Source organism: Trichomonascus vanleenenianus (genome assembly GCF_965637985.1).
Source record: "Trichomonascus vanleenenianus strain CLIB 3782 genome assembly, contig: TRVA0_033S, whole genome shotgun sequence".
Classification (NCBI taxonomy): domain Eukaryota; kingdom Fungi; phylum Ascomycota; class Dipodascomycetes; order Dipodascales; family Trichomonascaceae; genus Blastobotrys; species Blastobotrys vanleenenianus.
Genome location: NW_027481854.1, coordinates 115,024 through 128,973, shown reverse-complemented (window position 1 = coordinate 128,973; position 13,950 = coordinate 115,024). Strand labels below are relative to the sequence as shown.

The 13,950-nt window shown below is 52.7% G+C and overlaps 5 protein-coding genes across 5 annotated transcripts; 3 read left to right on the top strand and 2 right to left on the bottom strand.

Annotated features, from left to right (window-relative positions):
- Positions 1 to 63: 63 nt before the first annotated feature.
- Positions 64 to 1,056, top strand: TRVA0_033S01222 (cyclin family protein; the record flags this gene model as incomplete). The annotated part of the gene is made up of 1 exon (XM_076686139.1): positions 64 to 1,056. One exon carries the CDS (start codon positions 64 to 66, stop codon positions 1,054 to 1,056), a length of 993 nt encoding a protein of 330 aa, XP_076539652.1.
- Positions 1,057 to 1,496: 440 nt separating this feature from the next.
- On the top strand, positions 1,497 to 4,684 carry GCV2 (glycine decarboxylase subunit P; the record flags this gene model as incomplete). Its single annotated transcript, XM_076686138.1, has 2 exons — positions 1,497 to 1,528; positions 1,660 to 4,684. Exon 2 carries the CDS (start codon positions 1,709 to 1,711, stop codon positions 4,682 to 4,684), a length of 2,976 nt encoding a protein of 991 aa, XP_076539651.1. The 5' UTR covers positions 1,497 to 1,528; positions 1,660 to 1,708.
- A 1,012-nt stretch (positions 4,685 to 5,696) lies between these two features.
- Positions 5,697 to 5,983, top strand: CMC4 (Cmc4p; the record flags this gene model as incomplete). The annotated part of the gene is made up of 2 exons (XM_076686137.1): positions 5,697 to 5,739; positions 5,790 to 5,983. 2 exons carry the CDS (start codon positions 5,697 to 5,699, stop codon positions 5,981 to 5,983), a joined length of 237 nt encoding a protein of 78 aa, XP_076539650.1.
- Positions 5,984 to 6,879: 896 nt separating this feature from the next.
- Positions 6,880 to 10,746, bottom strand: PMC1 (calcium-transporting ATPase PMC1; the record flags this gene model as incomplete). Its single annotated transcript, XM_076686136.1, has 2 exons — positions 6,880 to 10,638; positions 10,711 to 10,746. The coding sequence occupies 2 exons, from the start codon at positions 10,744 to 10,746 to the stop codon at positions 6,880 to 6,882; spliced, it is 3,795 nt and encodes a 1,264-aa protein (XP_076539649.1).
- A 1,990-nt stretch (positions 10,747 to 12,736) lies between these two features.
- Positions 12,737 to 13,570, bottom strand: CCC1 (Ccc1p; the record flags this gene model as incomplete). The annotated part of the gene is made up of 1 exon (XM_076686135.1): positions 12,737 to 13,570. One exon carries the CDS (start codon positions 13,568 to 13,570, stop codon positions 12,737 to 12,739), a length of 834 nt encoding a protein of 277 aa, XP_076539648.1.
- Between the last annotated feature and the right edge of the window lie 380 nt (positions 13,571 to 13,950).

Genomic DNA, 13,950 nt, shown 5'->3' with positions numbered 1-13,950 from the left:
TCTGCGAGGCCACCAACGTATACACAGAGGAGGAGGACGACCGGAGGGATATGGCCTACTAGAATGCCACTACTGGGACGGCGCAAGAAAGACAAGGCAGCGGCAGCTGCCAAAGCGGTCCCCGAACAGCCACCGCAACCACAGGCGCAGCAACAGGCGTCGCCAAACTCCAACATCACTAATAACAATAATAACGCTGGGGGTGCTGGCTCGCCGGTCGGGATCAAGACAGTGCCCCGGGACTTTTTCCAGTGTCCCATTGGCGATCTCGTGGTATTGGTGACGTCGATGCTGCAGGAGCTTGTCGAGCTCAACGACGCACTGCCGTTTGATGCCGAGAACCTAACTCGATTCCACTCGCGATCGCCGCCCGGGATTTCGCTCTATGACTATGTCGTGCGAATCGTCAAGTTCTGCTCGCTTGAGAAGTCCATTCTGCTGAGCATCATATACTTTATTGACCTGCTGTGCACAACCTACACTACATTTAGCATAAACTCGCTCACCGTGCATCGTTTCCTCATTACGGCCGCCATGGTCGGCACCAAGGGCCTGTGCGACTCGTTTTGCACTAACAGCTACTACGCGCGAGTCGGCGGTCTGTCCAAGGTCGAGCTTAACCTGCTCGAGGTCGAGTTCCTCGTCCGCGTTGACTACCGTATTGTGCCCACGCGTGAGTGCCTCAACCAGTATTACGAGAACATGGTATCGCGACTCGATGGGCGCTACAAGTTTGAGGAAGAAACTACGCCTACCGCCGCCTCGGCGCCGCACGAGCCGCACACAGTGGCAGCCCCACCGCCTGCTACTCCCAACCCCACCGAGCCGCACAATGTCGCTGATGCCACCTCCACCACAACCACAACCACCACAGCACAAGCGCAGCAGCAGGCCATGGCCGTTGACAGCGAGGAAGGCGAACAGCGGTGCAGGGCGAACCTCAAACGGCCGCCGGATGTGATTCCCAATTCTGGGATACATCATCTGTTCCATCACCCACAGCACCATGGGCAGCACATCCCCCCCACCTCGCCGAAGCGGTTTCGAGGCCGCTAGCGGTCTAACCCTCGGCCCTCACCCCTTCACCCCTTTCCTCCCCTCTTATTGCATGAAAAGAAACATATGCCTCCCTCAATCGTCTCTCGATAACGGCCGGCGCTGGGTGGTGTGTTACGCATACCCGTTCCCCGTGTCAACGGGGCGAACCGGCCAAACCCGGGCGGTTGGGACGGACTCACGCGCCCGCACGCAGAGCCCCGGGTCAAACAACACCCCATCGCTTAAACGGAGATCCTCCCTGATAACGAGCGTGCAAATGGCAGCAGCGACACCGGGTCGCGTTTACTCAGTGAAAAATCTCGGGTCTCCCCACAGTATACTCAGTGATTGACCGAAAAAAATAAAAAAATGCCCGCTACATGGATGTACATTTAAATAGAATAGCATCTGCCCAATTTTCAGCTTCTTCTTTTTTCTTTCCCATCAGATTCCGCTAGTTCGTTAATTTTGGGGTTCTCCCGTATCAAGCGTAAGTAACTCTTCGATATCACCCCGCCCTCTGACCTTTTACAGAGAATATGGCTTGCTCGGGTTCGGTTTTACCAGAGAAGGGGGGTCACCTCGAGAAAATTTGAAAAATTCAGGCTAACACAATTGTAGTTCTTTTCACTTCTTTTATTTATTTATTTTGTTATACAGAAAGAGTGAAATGTCTGGAAGAGCTCTGTTCCGTGCTACTCGACTGGCAGGGATGCCTGCTGCGCGACTCGCTGGCCGACGGCTGCTGACGACCACCGCTGTCCGGGCCGCTTCCGTGCTGGATCCGCTCGACACTTACGTCGAGCGACACAATGGCTCGTCCTCGCCAAAGGACATTGCGCGGCTGCTTGAGAAGGTCGGCCACAAGGACGTGGACTCGTTCGTCGAGGCGGTCGTCCCAAAGGATGTTCTGGTCAACCGACCGCTCAACGTCGAGCCCGCCGACGGTCTCGCCGAGTCGGCGCTGACCGCGCGTCTCAAGGAAATCGCCTCCGAGAACCAGGTCTATCGGTCTTTCATCGGTAAGGGCTACTACGGCACCATTGTGCCGCCGGTCATCCAGCGAAATATCCTCGAGTGCCCCGAGTGGTACACCTCGTACACACCATACCAGCCGGAGATCTCGCAGGGCCGACTCGAGTCCCTGGTCAACTACCAGACCCTCATCACCGACCTCACCGGCATGGCCGTCGCCAACGCTTCCCTGCTTGACGAGGCCACCGCCGCCGCTGAGGCGATGATCATGTCCTTCCACGCCAAGCGGGGCAAGAAGGCTGTATACTACGTCGATGAGTCTGTCCACCCGCAGACGGTCGCCGTGCTCGAGTCGCGAGCCAAGGACTTTGGCATTGAGATCTTGCGGGGCCTGCCACCGGCCGAGGGCGACTCCCACTCATTTGGCTGCGTCGTCCAGTACCCAGCCACCGACGGCTCACTCGCCGACTGGAAGCAGCTGGCCGCCGGCGTGCACAAGCACGGCGGCATCGTCTCGGTCGCTACTGATCTGCTTGCTCTGACCGTGCTCAAGCCGCCAAGCGAGTTCAACGCCGACATTGTGTTTGGCAGCGCCCAGCGATTCGGTGTGCCATTCGGCTACGGCGGCCCACACGCCGCTTTCTTCGCCGTCGCCGACTCCGAGAAGCGAAAGATGCCAGGCCGACTTATTGGCAAGTCCAAGGACCGGCTCGGCAACCCAGCCTACCGATTGGCTCTGCAGACGCGAGAGCAGCACATCAAGCGAGAGAAGGCTACCTCCAACATCTGCACGGCCCAGGCGCTGCTCGCCAACATGACCGCCATGTACGCTGTCTACCACGGCCCGGAAGGCCTCAAGAAGATCGCGCAGCGAGTCTACACTGCCACTTCTTTAGTCGCTGACCGCATCAAGGCCGAGGCTGGCGCTAACTTCGAGGTGCTCAACAAGACCTGGTTCGATACTTTGACCATTGGCCTCAAGAACACCTCTGCCGACGCCTTCATTGCCAAGGCCGCCAAGGAGCACCGAATCAACTTGTTCAAGATCGATGATAGCACCATCGCGCTATCCCTGGACGAGACTGTCACCAAGAAGGACATTGCCGACCTGCTGGATCTGTTCGGTGCCTCCGCGCCAGCCTCGGAGCTCGAAATCAACGAGTATGCCTCCATCCCTGCCGAGTTCCAGCGAACCTCCAAATACCTCCAGTACCCAGTGTTCAACAAGTACCACTCCGAAACCGAGCTGCTGCGATACATGCACCACCTCCAGTCCAAGGACCTGTCGCTGGCCAACTCCATGATCCCGCTGGGCTCCTGCACCATGAAGCTCAACGCCACGACCCAGATGGCCCCAGTCACCTGGCCAGAGTTCGGTAACATCCACCCATTCGTGCCGCGAGAGCAGGCCAAGGGGTACTCTATTCTACTCAAGGAGCTAGAGGTCGACCTTGCCGACATCACCGGCTTTGATGCCGTTTCCCTCCAGCCAAACTCGGGTGCCCAGGGCGAGTACACCGGTCTGCGAGCCATCAAGGCCTACCTCGAGGCCAAGGGCGAGGGCCATCGAAACATCTGCCTCATCCCAGTGTCCGCCCACGGCACTAACCCAGCCTCTGCTGCCATGTGCGGCCTGAAGGTCGTCTCCGTTAAGTGCAAGCCCAACGGTGAGCTCGACCTCCATGATATGGAGGCCAAGGCCGAGAAGTACAAGAAGAACCTTGCTGCCGTCATGATCACCTACCCGTCGACCTTTGGCGTTTTCGAGCCGGGTGTCAAGAAGGCTATTGACATCGTCCACTCTCGAGGCGGACAAGTCTACATGGACGGTGCCAACATGAACGCCCAGATCGGCCTCACCTCTCCAGGCGAGATTGGCGCTGACGTGTGCCATCTCAACTTGCACAAGACCTTCTGCATCCCACACGGTGGCGGCGGCCCAGGTATGGGTCCAATTGGTGTCAAGAGCCATCTTGCTCCATTCCTGCCGGCCCACCCAATCGTGCACATGGACTCCGCCACCGAGCAGTCCATCAAGCCAATCGCCGCTGCGCCATGGGGTTCCGCCTCGATCCTGCCAATCTCCTGGGCTTACATCAAGGGCATGGGTGCCACCGGTCTCAAGAAGGCTACTCAGCTTGCTCTGCTCAACGCCAACTACATGCGAGAGCGGCTCTCTGAGCACTACCCAATCCTCTACACCAACGACAACAACAAGTGTGCCCACGAGTTTATCCTTGACGTGCGAGGCTTCAAGGCCACCGCCGGTATTGAGGCTATCGACATTGCCAAGCGACTCCAGGACTACGGCTTCCACGCCCCAACCATGTCCTGGCCAGTCGCCAACACCCTCATGATCGAGCCAACTGAGTCCGAGTCTCTCAGCGAGCTCGACCGGTTCTGCGATGCGCTCATCTCCATCCGACAGGAGATTGCTGCCATTGAGAAGGGCGAGATGCCAAAGGAAAACAACGCGCTCGTCAACTCGCCACACTCTCAGCAGGATCTTCTTGTTGCCGAGTGGGACCGACCATACACTCGAGAGCAGGCTGCATACCCACTGCCATACCTTCGAGAGCGAAAGTTCTGGCCATCCGTTACCCGACTGGATGATACTTACGGTGACCTCAACCTGTTCTGCTCTTGCGACCCAGTCGAGAATGAGGAGTAACTAAATTTATAAAAAGCCTTTACTTTACGTTGTTTTATGTGATAGATAATGAATATGAATTGTTTATGTTGTTGAATTTTTCACTTAAATGAATTATGTTTTTTGAAGTCCTCAATCAATTATTTTGACTATCTGGCTTAGATAAAATCTCTAGCTTTAAAATGGCGACAGGTCGACGTACTGGTGGTAGAAAAATGGCGCGCAGAGGTCTTAGTAGGGCTCATGTGCCGGCGGGGTGATTCGTATCGTCTAAGCGATTCGCATTGTCTGGGTGTCTTCAAAATTGGTGTTAGAATTCGTTTGGCTGGGGAATGAATTCCGGGGACATTTAAGGGACGAGGCGCTCTATAGTCGTCGAGCCAGCGCCCAAATGCATAGAACTCAATTGTCTTGAACTCGAGCATAGAGAGCAAATCCTCGGGCCTTGCGCATTCTGCTGAAGTGGACTGGCAGATGGATCTAATGTGGTGCGGCTTGATAATCGACTCTACTGATTGGGTTAGAAGCACTGCCTTGAGCCTGTAGAACTGGAGTATCCTGGAAACTCTTTGGCGGCTATTCTTGGTGAACAGTTTGGCCTCTCGCGGAGGCAATTGTGTTTGCATTTGCGTCAAAATCGACACTGCATGGGTATAACAGATGCTCTCCATCGTCACATGTGTATTTGTTTATTAATATGATAGTATGAAGGTACTTCAATACTTAAAATACCGGTACCGTAAATGTTAAGTACTATTTACACAGCTCCTCGAATAAGATTAATCCCTTCTAATAAGTTCCATGCCATACTCTCAGCTACCTCAGCTATAATATTATCGATACTAAAATATGTCACTGTTATCCAACATGTTGCTTTTTGCCGTAGAACTTGTATTACCGGTATTAGTATGGTTGCGGTGATGGGTGTCTCTGATTCGATGGATCCGAGCAAGCGTGGGCCTCCGGAAACTGGTGCATTTACTAAATATGCCGATGACAATACCCGACAGAGATATACAATATATTACCAACCATGTCGGAACAAGCGTGCCATAGAGAAGCCTGTCGGATTCAAGGTAAGCATAGGTTCTGAATACTGCAGTATTAACAGTGGCTAATTGGACAGATTGCATCCAACAGAACCATTACGACGAGTCGAAGTGCACGAGGGTTATCGACGAGCTGTATGCCTGTTGTAAGCGGTACTACGACAAGAACGGCGACAACCCAAAGCCAATCGCCTGTCCGAAGCCAGACCTGCTCGAATTGAAGTTGAAGCAACGCAGAGAGGGCGCCATTGACGCAAAATTAGTTCGATAAACAAACATATATTAATGTAACAAGAACCTCCGCGAAGCGGAGCTACGGGAGCTCGAGGGCTGGCCCTCGAAATCATCACTAACACTAACAAAAATGTATGAAGAGGACCCACGATACACAGCAACTGGTAAAGTGTACGATTTGTAAAAGCGGGCCGTGAAAACACACTGCGTCATTAGCAGTACCTCAATCTAAGGAAGATAGCCCTAGCACGTTCGATCTAGAAATGGCATCGAAAACGTGACTCTGGGCCCCTATGTAAAGACATTGTAAAGAGGAAAACTCGAGATGCCTCGATGAAAAATCTTTTATATGACCGGCCCGAGAGGTATTCCGGTATGTACGCTGATAGCGCCGTGACAACGCGTAATTTAGAGAATGAAAAAATACCGGCACTCTCCAACCGAAAGCCGGCGGTCCTGTAGCCCAAAGCGCCGCAGAGGGTTAATGCCGTTTGAAATCGAATAGGAGCTGCAAAAGATGGACCAGGGCCCTAGATCTTGGATGGCTATTCGGACTTGATCGGCGCAATGGCCGACAATGTGCTGGCCGAGGTGAGCGGTTTTGGCCTACCCAATTGGAATGAACCGCGACCCTGTTTCTTGGTACAACTGTAGTACGTCGTCTCTGTATGATGAAAGAGTGCATGCATAGTTTGGCATTCATCATAGAGCAAATAGAACTTCTATTAATAGCTAGAAGTATATATAAAAAAAGCTGTAAACCTTGGATGCCAATGATCTTATCAAACAGATAGCAAATTAGTTATTAAAATTTTTTTTCACAATTCAAGGGAAACTAAAAAAAAAAACAATGCAAAAAATCATGAGTCGGAGCCTGGCAAATCGTTAGGCTCTCAAAGTGGTTAGCCCGGCAAATGGTGGTTAGAAAGTGGTTCAAGTCTCGTCTCTAGAATTGAAGTTGTCGGATGGCGGATAGTGCTGAGTCGGGCTCCAGCCAGCAATAGCGCCACCGATAATGCCTGGAATCATCGTAAGAGGGGCAATTGTGCTGCTCCCAGAGGAGTAGCCTCGGGTACGGCCAGTAGGAGTCGACGGGACTGCCAAGAAACCGTGCTCGTCCACTTCAGAGTGGGGAATAGCTGGCGCATTCGTGTCGCCTCCCAGCATTGGAGAGCCCATGGTGGTTGTAGTTGGAGAGTACATGGTCGACGACGCCGTGTCGTTGACAGAAGTGGTAGACCCGCCTGGAGAGAGGGCCTCCTTCCACGTCTCGTACATTTTTCGCGGCCTAAACTTAAGGTTGGACAGTCGCCCACCCTTGACTCGCTTGATGAACTGGAGCTGTTCTCGCACCTGCTCAATTGCCGGGTTCCATCTGTATCGCGATGGATCGGCAATACTACCAGCACCAATATCGGCCTCCTCGTCTTCAACAGTGACCTTTGGCCTCCCAATGCGCAAGCTTCGTCGCAGGAACCGCACCAGGGGCCTTGGCACCAGCGCAACGACCCACCTGTTTGGAATGAGTCGAATGACGACAGAGGCCGGGATAGACAGCATACCGCAAACGATGGCAACAGCCCACTCTACGCCTGTCTGTCGCTTGACGGAGAAGGCAGCTCCACCAACAAACATGATGAGCACCTGGCCGCCGCCAATAATAGCAACAATAAGCAGGAAGAGTTTATTACGGAAGATGCCCTCAAAGATGTTTGGATTGTTGTCGAGGCGCCGATTGACAAATATGTTGAAGAATTGAAGCCACACAAACGTGTTGAACACCATCGCATCGAGCTGTGTGTGCTTGTCGAGGTCTTTGCTGCCGGCATGGAAGATGCTGTATCCGCCAAAGTGCAGAATGAAGGTGATAACGAGTTGAAGCACTGCCTGGCCCAGAATCATCTTCCACATTTCAACGGAAATGAGGTGGTCCTGCCGGCTATCAGGCTTTCGGTGGAGTACAGACGGTGACGGCGGATCCGTGGCCAGAGCGAGCGCTGCAAAGGTATCCATAATGAGGTTGACCCACAGCAGCTGGACAGCAGTCAGAACCGACTTGTTCTGCGAGGATGCAACAGCAGACACAAAGGTGAGTAGCACGGCAGTAACATTGACAGTAAGCTGGAACTGGAGGAACTTCTTGACAGCATCGTTGACGGTTCTGCCCCACATGATGGCCTTGACAATGGAGCCAAAGTTGTCGTCCATGAGGATAATCTCCGACGCTTCCTTGGCCACTTCGGTACCAGCAATTCCCATGGAGAAGCCAACGTCGGCAAGCTTGAGAGCGGGAGCATCATTGGTACCATCGCCGGTGACGGCGACAGTCTCGCCCAGAGACTTGAGAACCTTGACAAGCTTTCGCTTGTCGTCTGGAGACGACCGTGCAAGCACTCGCAGCTTTGGAGCCACGTGGCGCATCTCTAGAGGATCCAGCTTGCGGAACTTGGGGCCCTCCATGACAATGGCCTTGTCATTTGGGCCAGAGAGGATACCACAGTCAAGGGCAATTGCTCGCGCAGTGTGGATGTTGTCACCAGTCACCATTCGCACCACGACACCGGCGTCCTTGCAGTCCTGGACGGCCTGCTTGACGCCCGGTCGCAGCGGGTCCATGATGCCCACAACCGAGAGGAACACAAAGTCGTGGAACAGCTCCTTTTCTCGCGCAGCCTGGTCCTGGTGATTGGGCAGGTGGTGCTCGGGGATCTCACGGTACACGAGGCCGATTGTTCGCAGCGAACGCGAGGCATAGGCGTCAATCTGGGACAGGAGCCGCTCGGTATCTGCTGGAGTCATTGGCCGCACTTCATCCTTTTCCATGTCGTAAATCTTGGAGCACCGTTTCATAACCACTTCGCTGGCGCCCTTAACCAAAACAAGATAGCCCTCGTCGGCGGTATCGTCATTGGCGATGACAGTGCTCATGAACTTCTTTGCAGAATCAAACGGGTACACCTGGACCGCCGGCTTAGATTCTCGGTAAGCCTCTAGGTTATCAAGGCCCATGTGATTGACAGCAAAGTTGAGCAGGGCAGTCTCGGTCTTGGAGCCAACAAAACGCTCTTCATTCTCATTATCGGTGGACTCAAAGGCAGACGAATTAATTGCAATCGAATCAAACAGCAGTTTGGACATTCGCTCGGGCAGCTTGGACAAGACCTGGGCCGGAGTCGTATTAGTTCTACCGCACTGCAGGTCGGTTGTGGACTCGTCGGCATAAGGGGCGTCTTCATTATCGTGGGCGCGGTCAGGGTCTATTTCAAAAGCGCTGCCGCCAACTTGACCAGCGACAATGGTCATTTTGTTCTGCGTCAGGGTACCGGTCTTGTCGGAGCAGACGGTCGTAGCGCCGCCCATGGTCTCGCATGACTTGAGCACTCGCACAAGGTTGTTGTCCTTGACCATTCGCGTCGTTGCAAATGCCAGTGCGAGCGTGACAGCAAGAGGAAGACCCTCGGGCACGGCTACGACAACAATAGTGACCGAAGTAATGAAAATATCCAAGAAGTTATTGCCCTTCTGCGCCGGGGGTAGTGGCGACCCGTTGAGCTGGACGCAGAACCGGATGAAGAGCGCAATGAACAATACAACGGCAGCCGCAATGCCCACTTTGGCGATGGACTCGGCCATGGAATTGAGCTTTTCCTGGAGCGGCGTAGCCTCGGGGTCGTCGTTGAGCGACATCATGGTGCGCCCGTACAGGGAGTGGGTGCCGACGGCAGTGACGAGGAAATGGCCCGTGCCGCCAATGACCTTGCTGCCTGAGAGCATGAAGCAATCGAGCCGCTTGTCTGCAGGGTTGAGCGGGTCGTTACTGTCGTCGGCGGCATCGAGCAAGCTCAAGACGGTGTGCGCCTCTTTTTTGGTGAGCGTGTGGGACTCGCCGGTGGCGGAACTCTCGTCACACTTTACGTCGTGGCCCATGACGAGAATGCCGTCGGCGGGGATCATGTCGCCGGGCTCGAGCATCATGAGGTCGCCAACGACGACGTCGTAGATGGAAATCTCGCACGGGGCACCATTGCGCATGACCTTGACCTTGCGGTCTTCCTTTTTTTTGTTGAGCTTGACAAACTGGCGCTCTTTTTGCCAGTCGTTGCCGGCGCCCACTACAACTACAATGAGGACGGCCACGATGATGGCGACGCCCTCTACCCACTCGACCTTGGGGATGACACGGCCCTCGGCGTCGCGCTCCGCCGGCTGACCAAACGTTTCGTAGAGCCCCAATGCCAGCGACACAATAGCAGCGATGCTCAGAATGATGAGAACCTTGTCCTTCATGGCGATCCACATGAGCTGCAAGAGGCTCTTTGCCTTGCGCTCTGGCAGCCGGTTCTCACCATAGGACGCCACTCTATCTTGCCTAGTCCGTTCAATAGTATCAGTGGTAAGGCCGTGGCTCAAGTCGGTCTGGAAGATCTGAGCGAGCTTGGAGATGCCCCCTAGCTCCCGCAGGACATAAGGGTCGTTGGGATCAATGAGGCAGTTGAGCTCCTCCTGGGAGATGGAGAAGGTCGAACTGGTCGACTTTTGGGCCGCCTGGAGGTTGCTCTGGGCCTCCTTGACAAAGTCATGGGAGCCTGAAGCAGGGGGCCCACCTATACTTGGAGAATCGTCATGGGTCAGCTCTATCGGGGATTCATCGGGAGCGATGATGGGAACACTGCTACTATCGACATTTGCGACCTACAACAATATTAGCTTCAATTCACCGGCCCTATTACGGTGAGGCTGCTGCTGAAGCCCACTAAAACTTACCGAAGTATCGATTGTTATCTTCGGTGGATCGGGCATTATTATGGAAATAACGTCCTGGAAGATAGCACCTTATGCAAGGACAATCAAAAGTTGTCCTGGATTAGTAAAACGCGGGAGTCGGGGCAAACGAAGGGATGAAAGTGAGAATGAGTCTCCTAAACTCCAGAACGTTTATAAGAGGAAAAAATCACGAGCCTTGGATCGAACGGTTTGATGCAGATACAGACCTAAAGTGCCTCTCTCTCCCCAATCTGCAGGTAGGGATTTTCACTATTGAAATGGTGCATACTCAATGGCGCCTCTCTCCTGTGTCCATTGGGAAGGCATCTCAAGGGCGGACCGTCCAGGCTGAGGATGTTCTTGCACAGCCTCGTTTTTGTTGATGTCCCAAACGGCAGCTGTTCCTTACACGCGTAACAGGCCAAAACAACACACGTACCATTAGCGCCCAACATACATTAAGGAGTACATGAGGCTTTATTCATGCCCATGGCGCAGTCGGGGTTTACCACGATAAAATACGAAACTGTCGTCATGTTACTCTCTCGGCGGCATTATGGCTGAGAAATTTTTTTTTCGACAGTACAATTTGCTGCGGTTTTAGGCAGTGCTTGCTTGGGGTTCCTGGGCGTCTCGGCTGTGAAACCCCGGGGCTGTGCATTCTTGAAAGCCGCACGGGCCTTGGCTGATCTGCAGACTGACAATGTGGTGCCGAGCGTCGTGCGTACAGGGGGGTGAGAGCCGCACGCCGCACAACCAACATCATACACGGTACTATCGGTCCTATAGGTAGCACTGTAAAATGATTGTTTGTTTATGGGTGTTTGTATACTATATAGGTAGTACAGGTATTTTGTAGTTTTTTCCTGGTAATAGATGAGTAGATATAAACAGAACACTGTTAGGTATACCTACTGGTAGAACAGGGGCATGCAATTGCTAGCTACAGTGCCAAGCCTTTTTTTTTTTTTTTTGGCCAACGCGGCGATGTGTGAGACGTCTACTGGATGGCGGTGATCACAGAGTATTACGGTAACGCAATGAGTGGCCTTCGTGTTGGATGTAGTGGGTGACAATCTGTGGAGTCCGAGATAACCAGCCTGCTTCAGACAAGATGCATTTGCATAGTTCAATCATTAATGACACAGAGAGATTGTTCAGCCGTTGATATTCTGCAGGCTAGGGTCGATTAGGTAAAGCCGCGGAGAGGCAGCAAAAATCACGAGGGACACTACAGTGCTCTGTAATGCCGTGCGTGCCAATTGCACGGCTCTTCGGCAGTTGTACAGAGCTATAAGACTTCGAATTTTTTTATATTACCGGGTGTAGTGTCGATTACCTATAGTTAACACCGAAGTATCGAGGTTGGCCTCTCGGCGAGTTGTACAAGTTGATAAGGCTGTCCAATTATAGTACCAGTAATAGGTAATAGTATAACAGAACAATGAAGGATTATGATATTTAAATAGACCGCATTGGAATACAGCGTATCGATACAGTGTAGTTGTCCGATTATCCTTAGTAGATGATACAACACTACAAAGATTATGAAGACAATTACCGATACTACGGAGCGTACCATAGAGACCGTGAAATCAATTACCATGGAACAGTATAAAGAACGCGAGGTTCATTACCGGTTACATGGAGAACTATTGAGAATGCTAAGTCAAGTAGAACCTGCAGTCAACTCTAGTCTAATACCACGCATGAGGTACCATAAAGACGTGACATATATTATCACGGCTCATTATAAAGAACGCGAGATCCATTATTGCTACCAGTACTTGGAGAAACTATTAAGACCTCGCGAAGTGGGAAAGCCTGTGTAGGAGGTAAATTAAGAGTAAATTAAGAGCGTAGTCAAGTACCGGCAAAACCCTGCAGTCAATTCGATTCTAGTACCACATCTGACAGTTGTGATTGTAACTTCAATGGATCGGATATCACGAAAAGTCTAGATTAATATTACAAGCACTATGGCGGGCGGAATAAATAAATAAATAATGACTAGGCATGCAGGCCGTTACTCAATGGCTCTCACCAAAGCCCATGCAGAGGCAGCGGCAACGCCACCGGTAATCATCATTTTAATGCCATTTTCAATGATCTTCCACGCACCGCAGTCGTTGCCGAGCGAGACAACCGTCTTGATGCTTCCAAATGCAAACAGCGTCACGCCCATGACAATGACACTAATGTAAAGCCCCATGTCGACGTGGGTCGTGAAAAAGTATGGAATGAGCGGAATGAAGCCCCCAAAAAAGTATGCAAGACCAATTGTCGCTGCAGACGTGAACTGGCGGCTGTCGGCCGGCTCCTCGAGCCCCTGGCCCACCTTGATGATGAACTGCACCAGCATGTCCGGGTCGTGCTCCATATCCTTAACCACCTCCTTGCACGTCTGCGGCGAGAGCTTGTATTCGTACAAAATATCATTCAGCGACTGCACCGATAGCGTCGGGTTTGTGTCAAACAGCTCACGCTGCTTAGCAACCTGCGAGTGGTAGAACTCGCTCTCCGACTTTGCGGCCAGGTACCCACCGAGGCCCATGCTAATGGCGCCCGACACGAGCTCGGCGAGGCCACCGGTAATAACGAGCTTCGAGTCACCCAGGCTCGACAGACCAGCTGTCAGCGCAAACGGCACGGTAAGGCCGTCTGACAGGCCAATAATCATATCCGACATGACTCGCGGCGAAACCGAGCTCTTCTCAGACTGCGAGCTCGCGCAGCTTAGCGTGTCCGAGCAGCTGTCGTCGGCCTGCTGGACAGCGTCGTAGGACCGCGACGTCGGCAAAAGTTGTGTCTTGTCTCCGCGGCCATTGCCCATAAACAGCTTCTTAAGCAACACTAACATCCTTTTTTTCTCGATCGACAGATGATTTCGATTACTGCTAGCAAAGCGTAGATAAAAAAATGTGCAGGAAAAAAAAACAACCAAAAGGTCAAACTACTTGCTATAAATATGCCATCGCTGGTCCCTTATATATTAGTGTTTTGCATTCGCTACGATTGGTTGTGGCTCATGGATTATGCTTTCTAAGCTTCTCGTTTCTTATTTTTTTCAGGGTCTCGGACGCAGAGTTCAATGAGGATCGAGAACCTTGTTCGTATTTAGGCGGCCGCTCATTGGCCGGCATGGATAATCAACCAATCACAGCAGCCCTAATTGCGCCTCCGCCCTCCCCCCCCTCTCCCCTGCAGCCGCACGGCATCCCAATTCGCGGGTCTCCCATC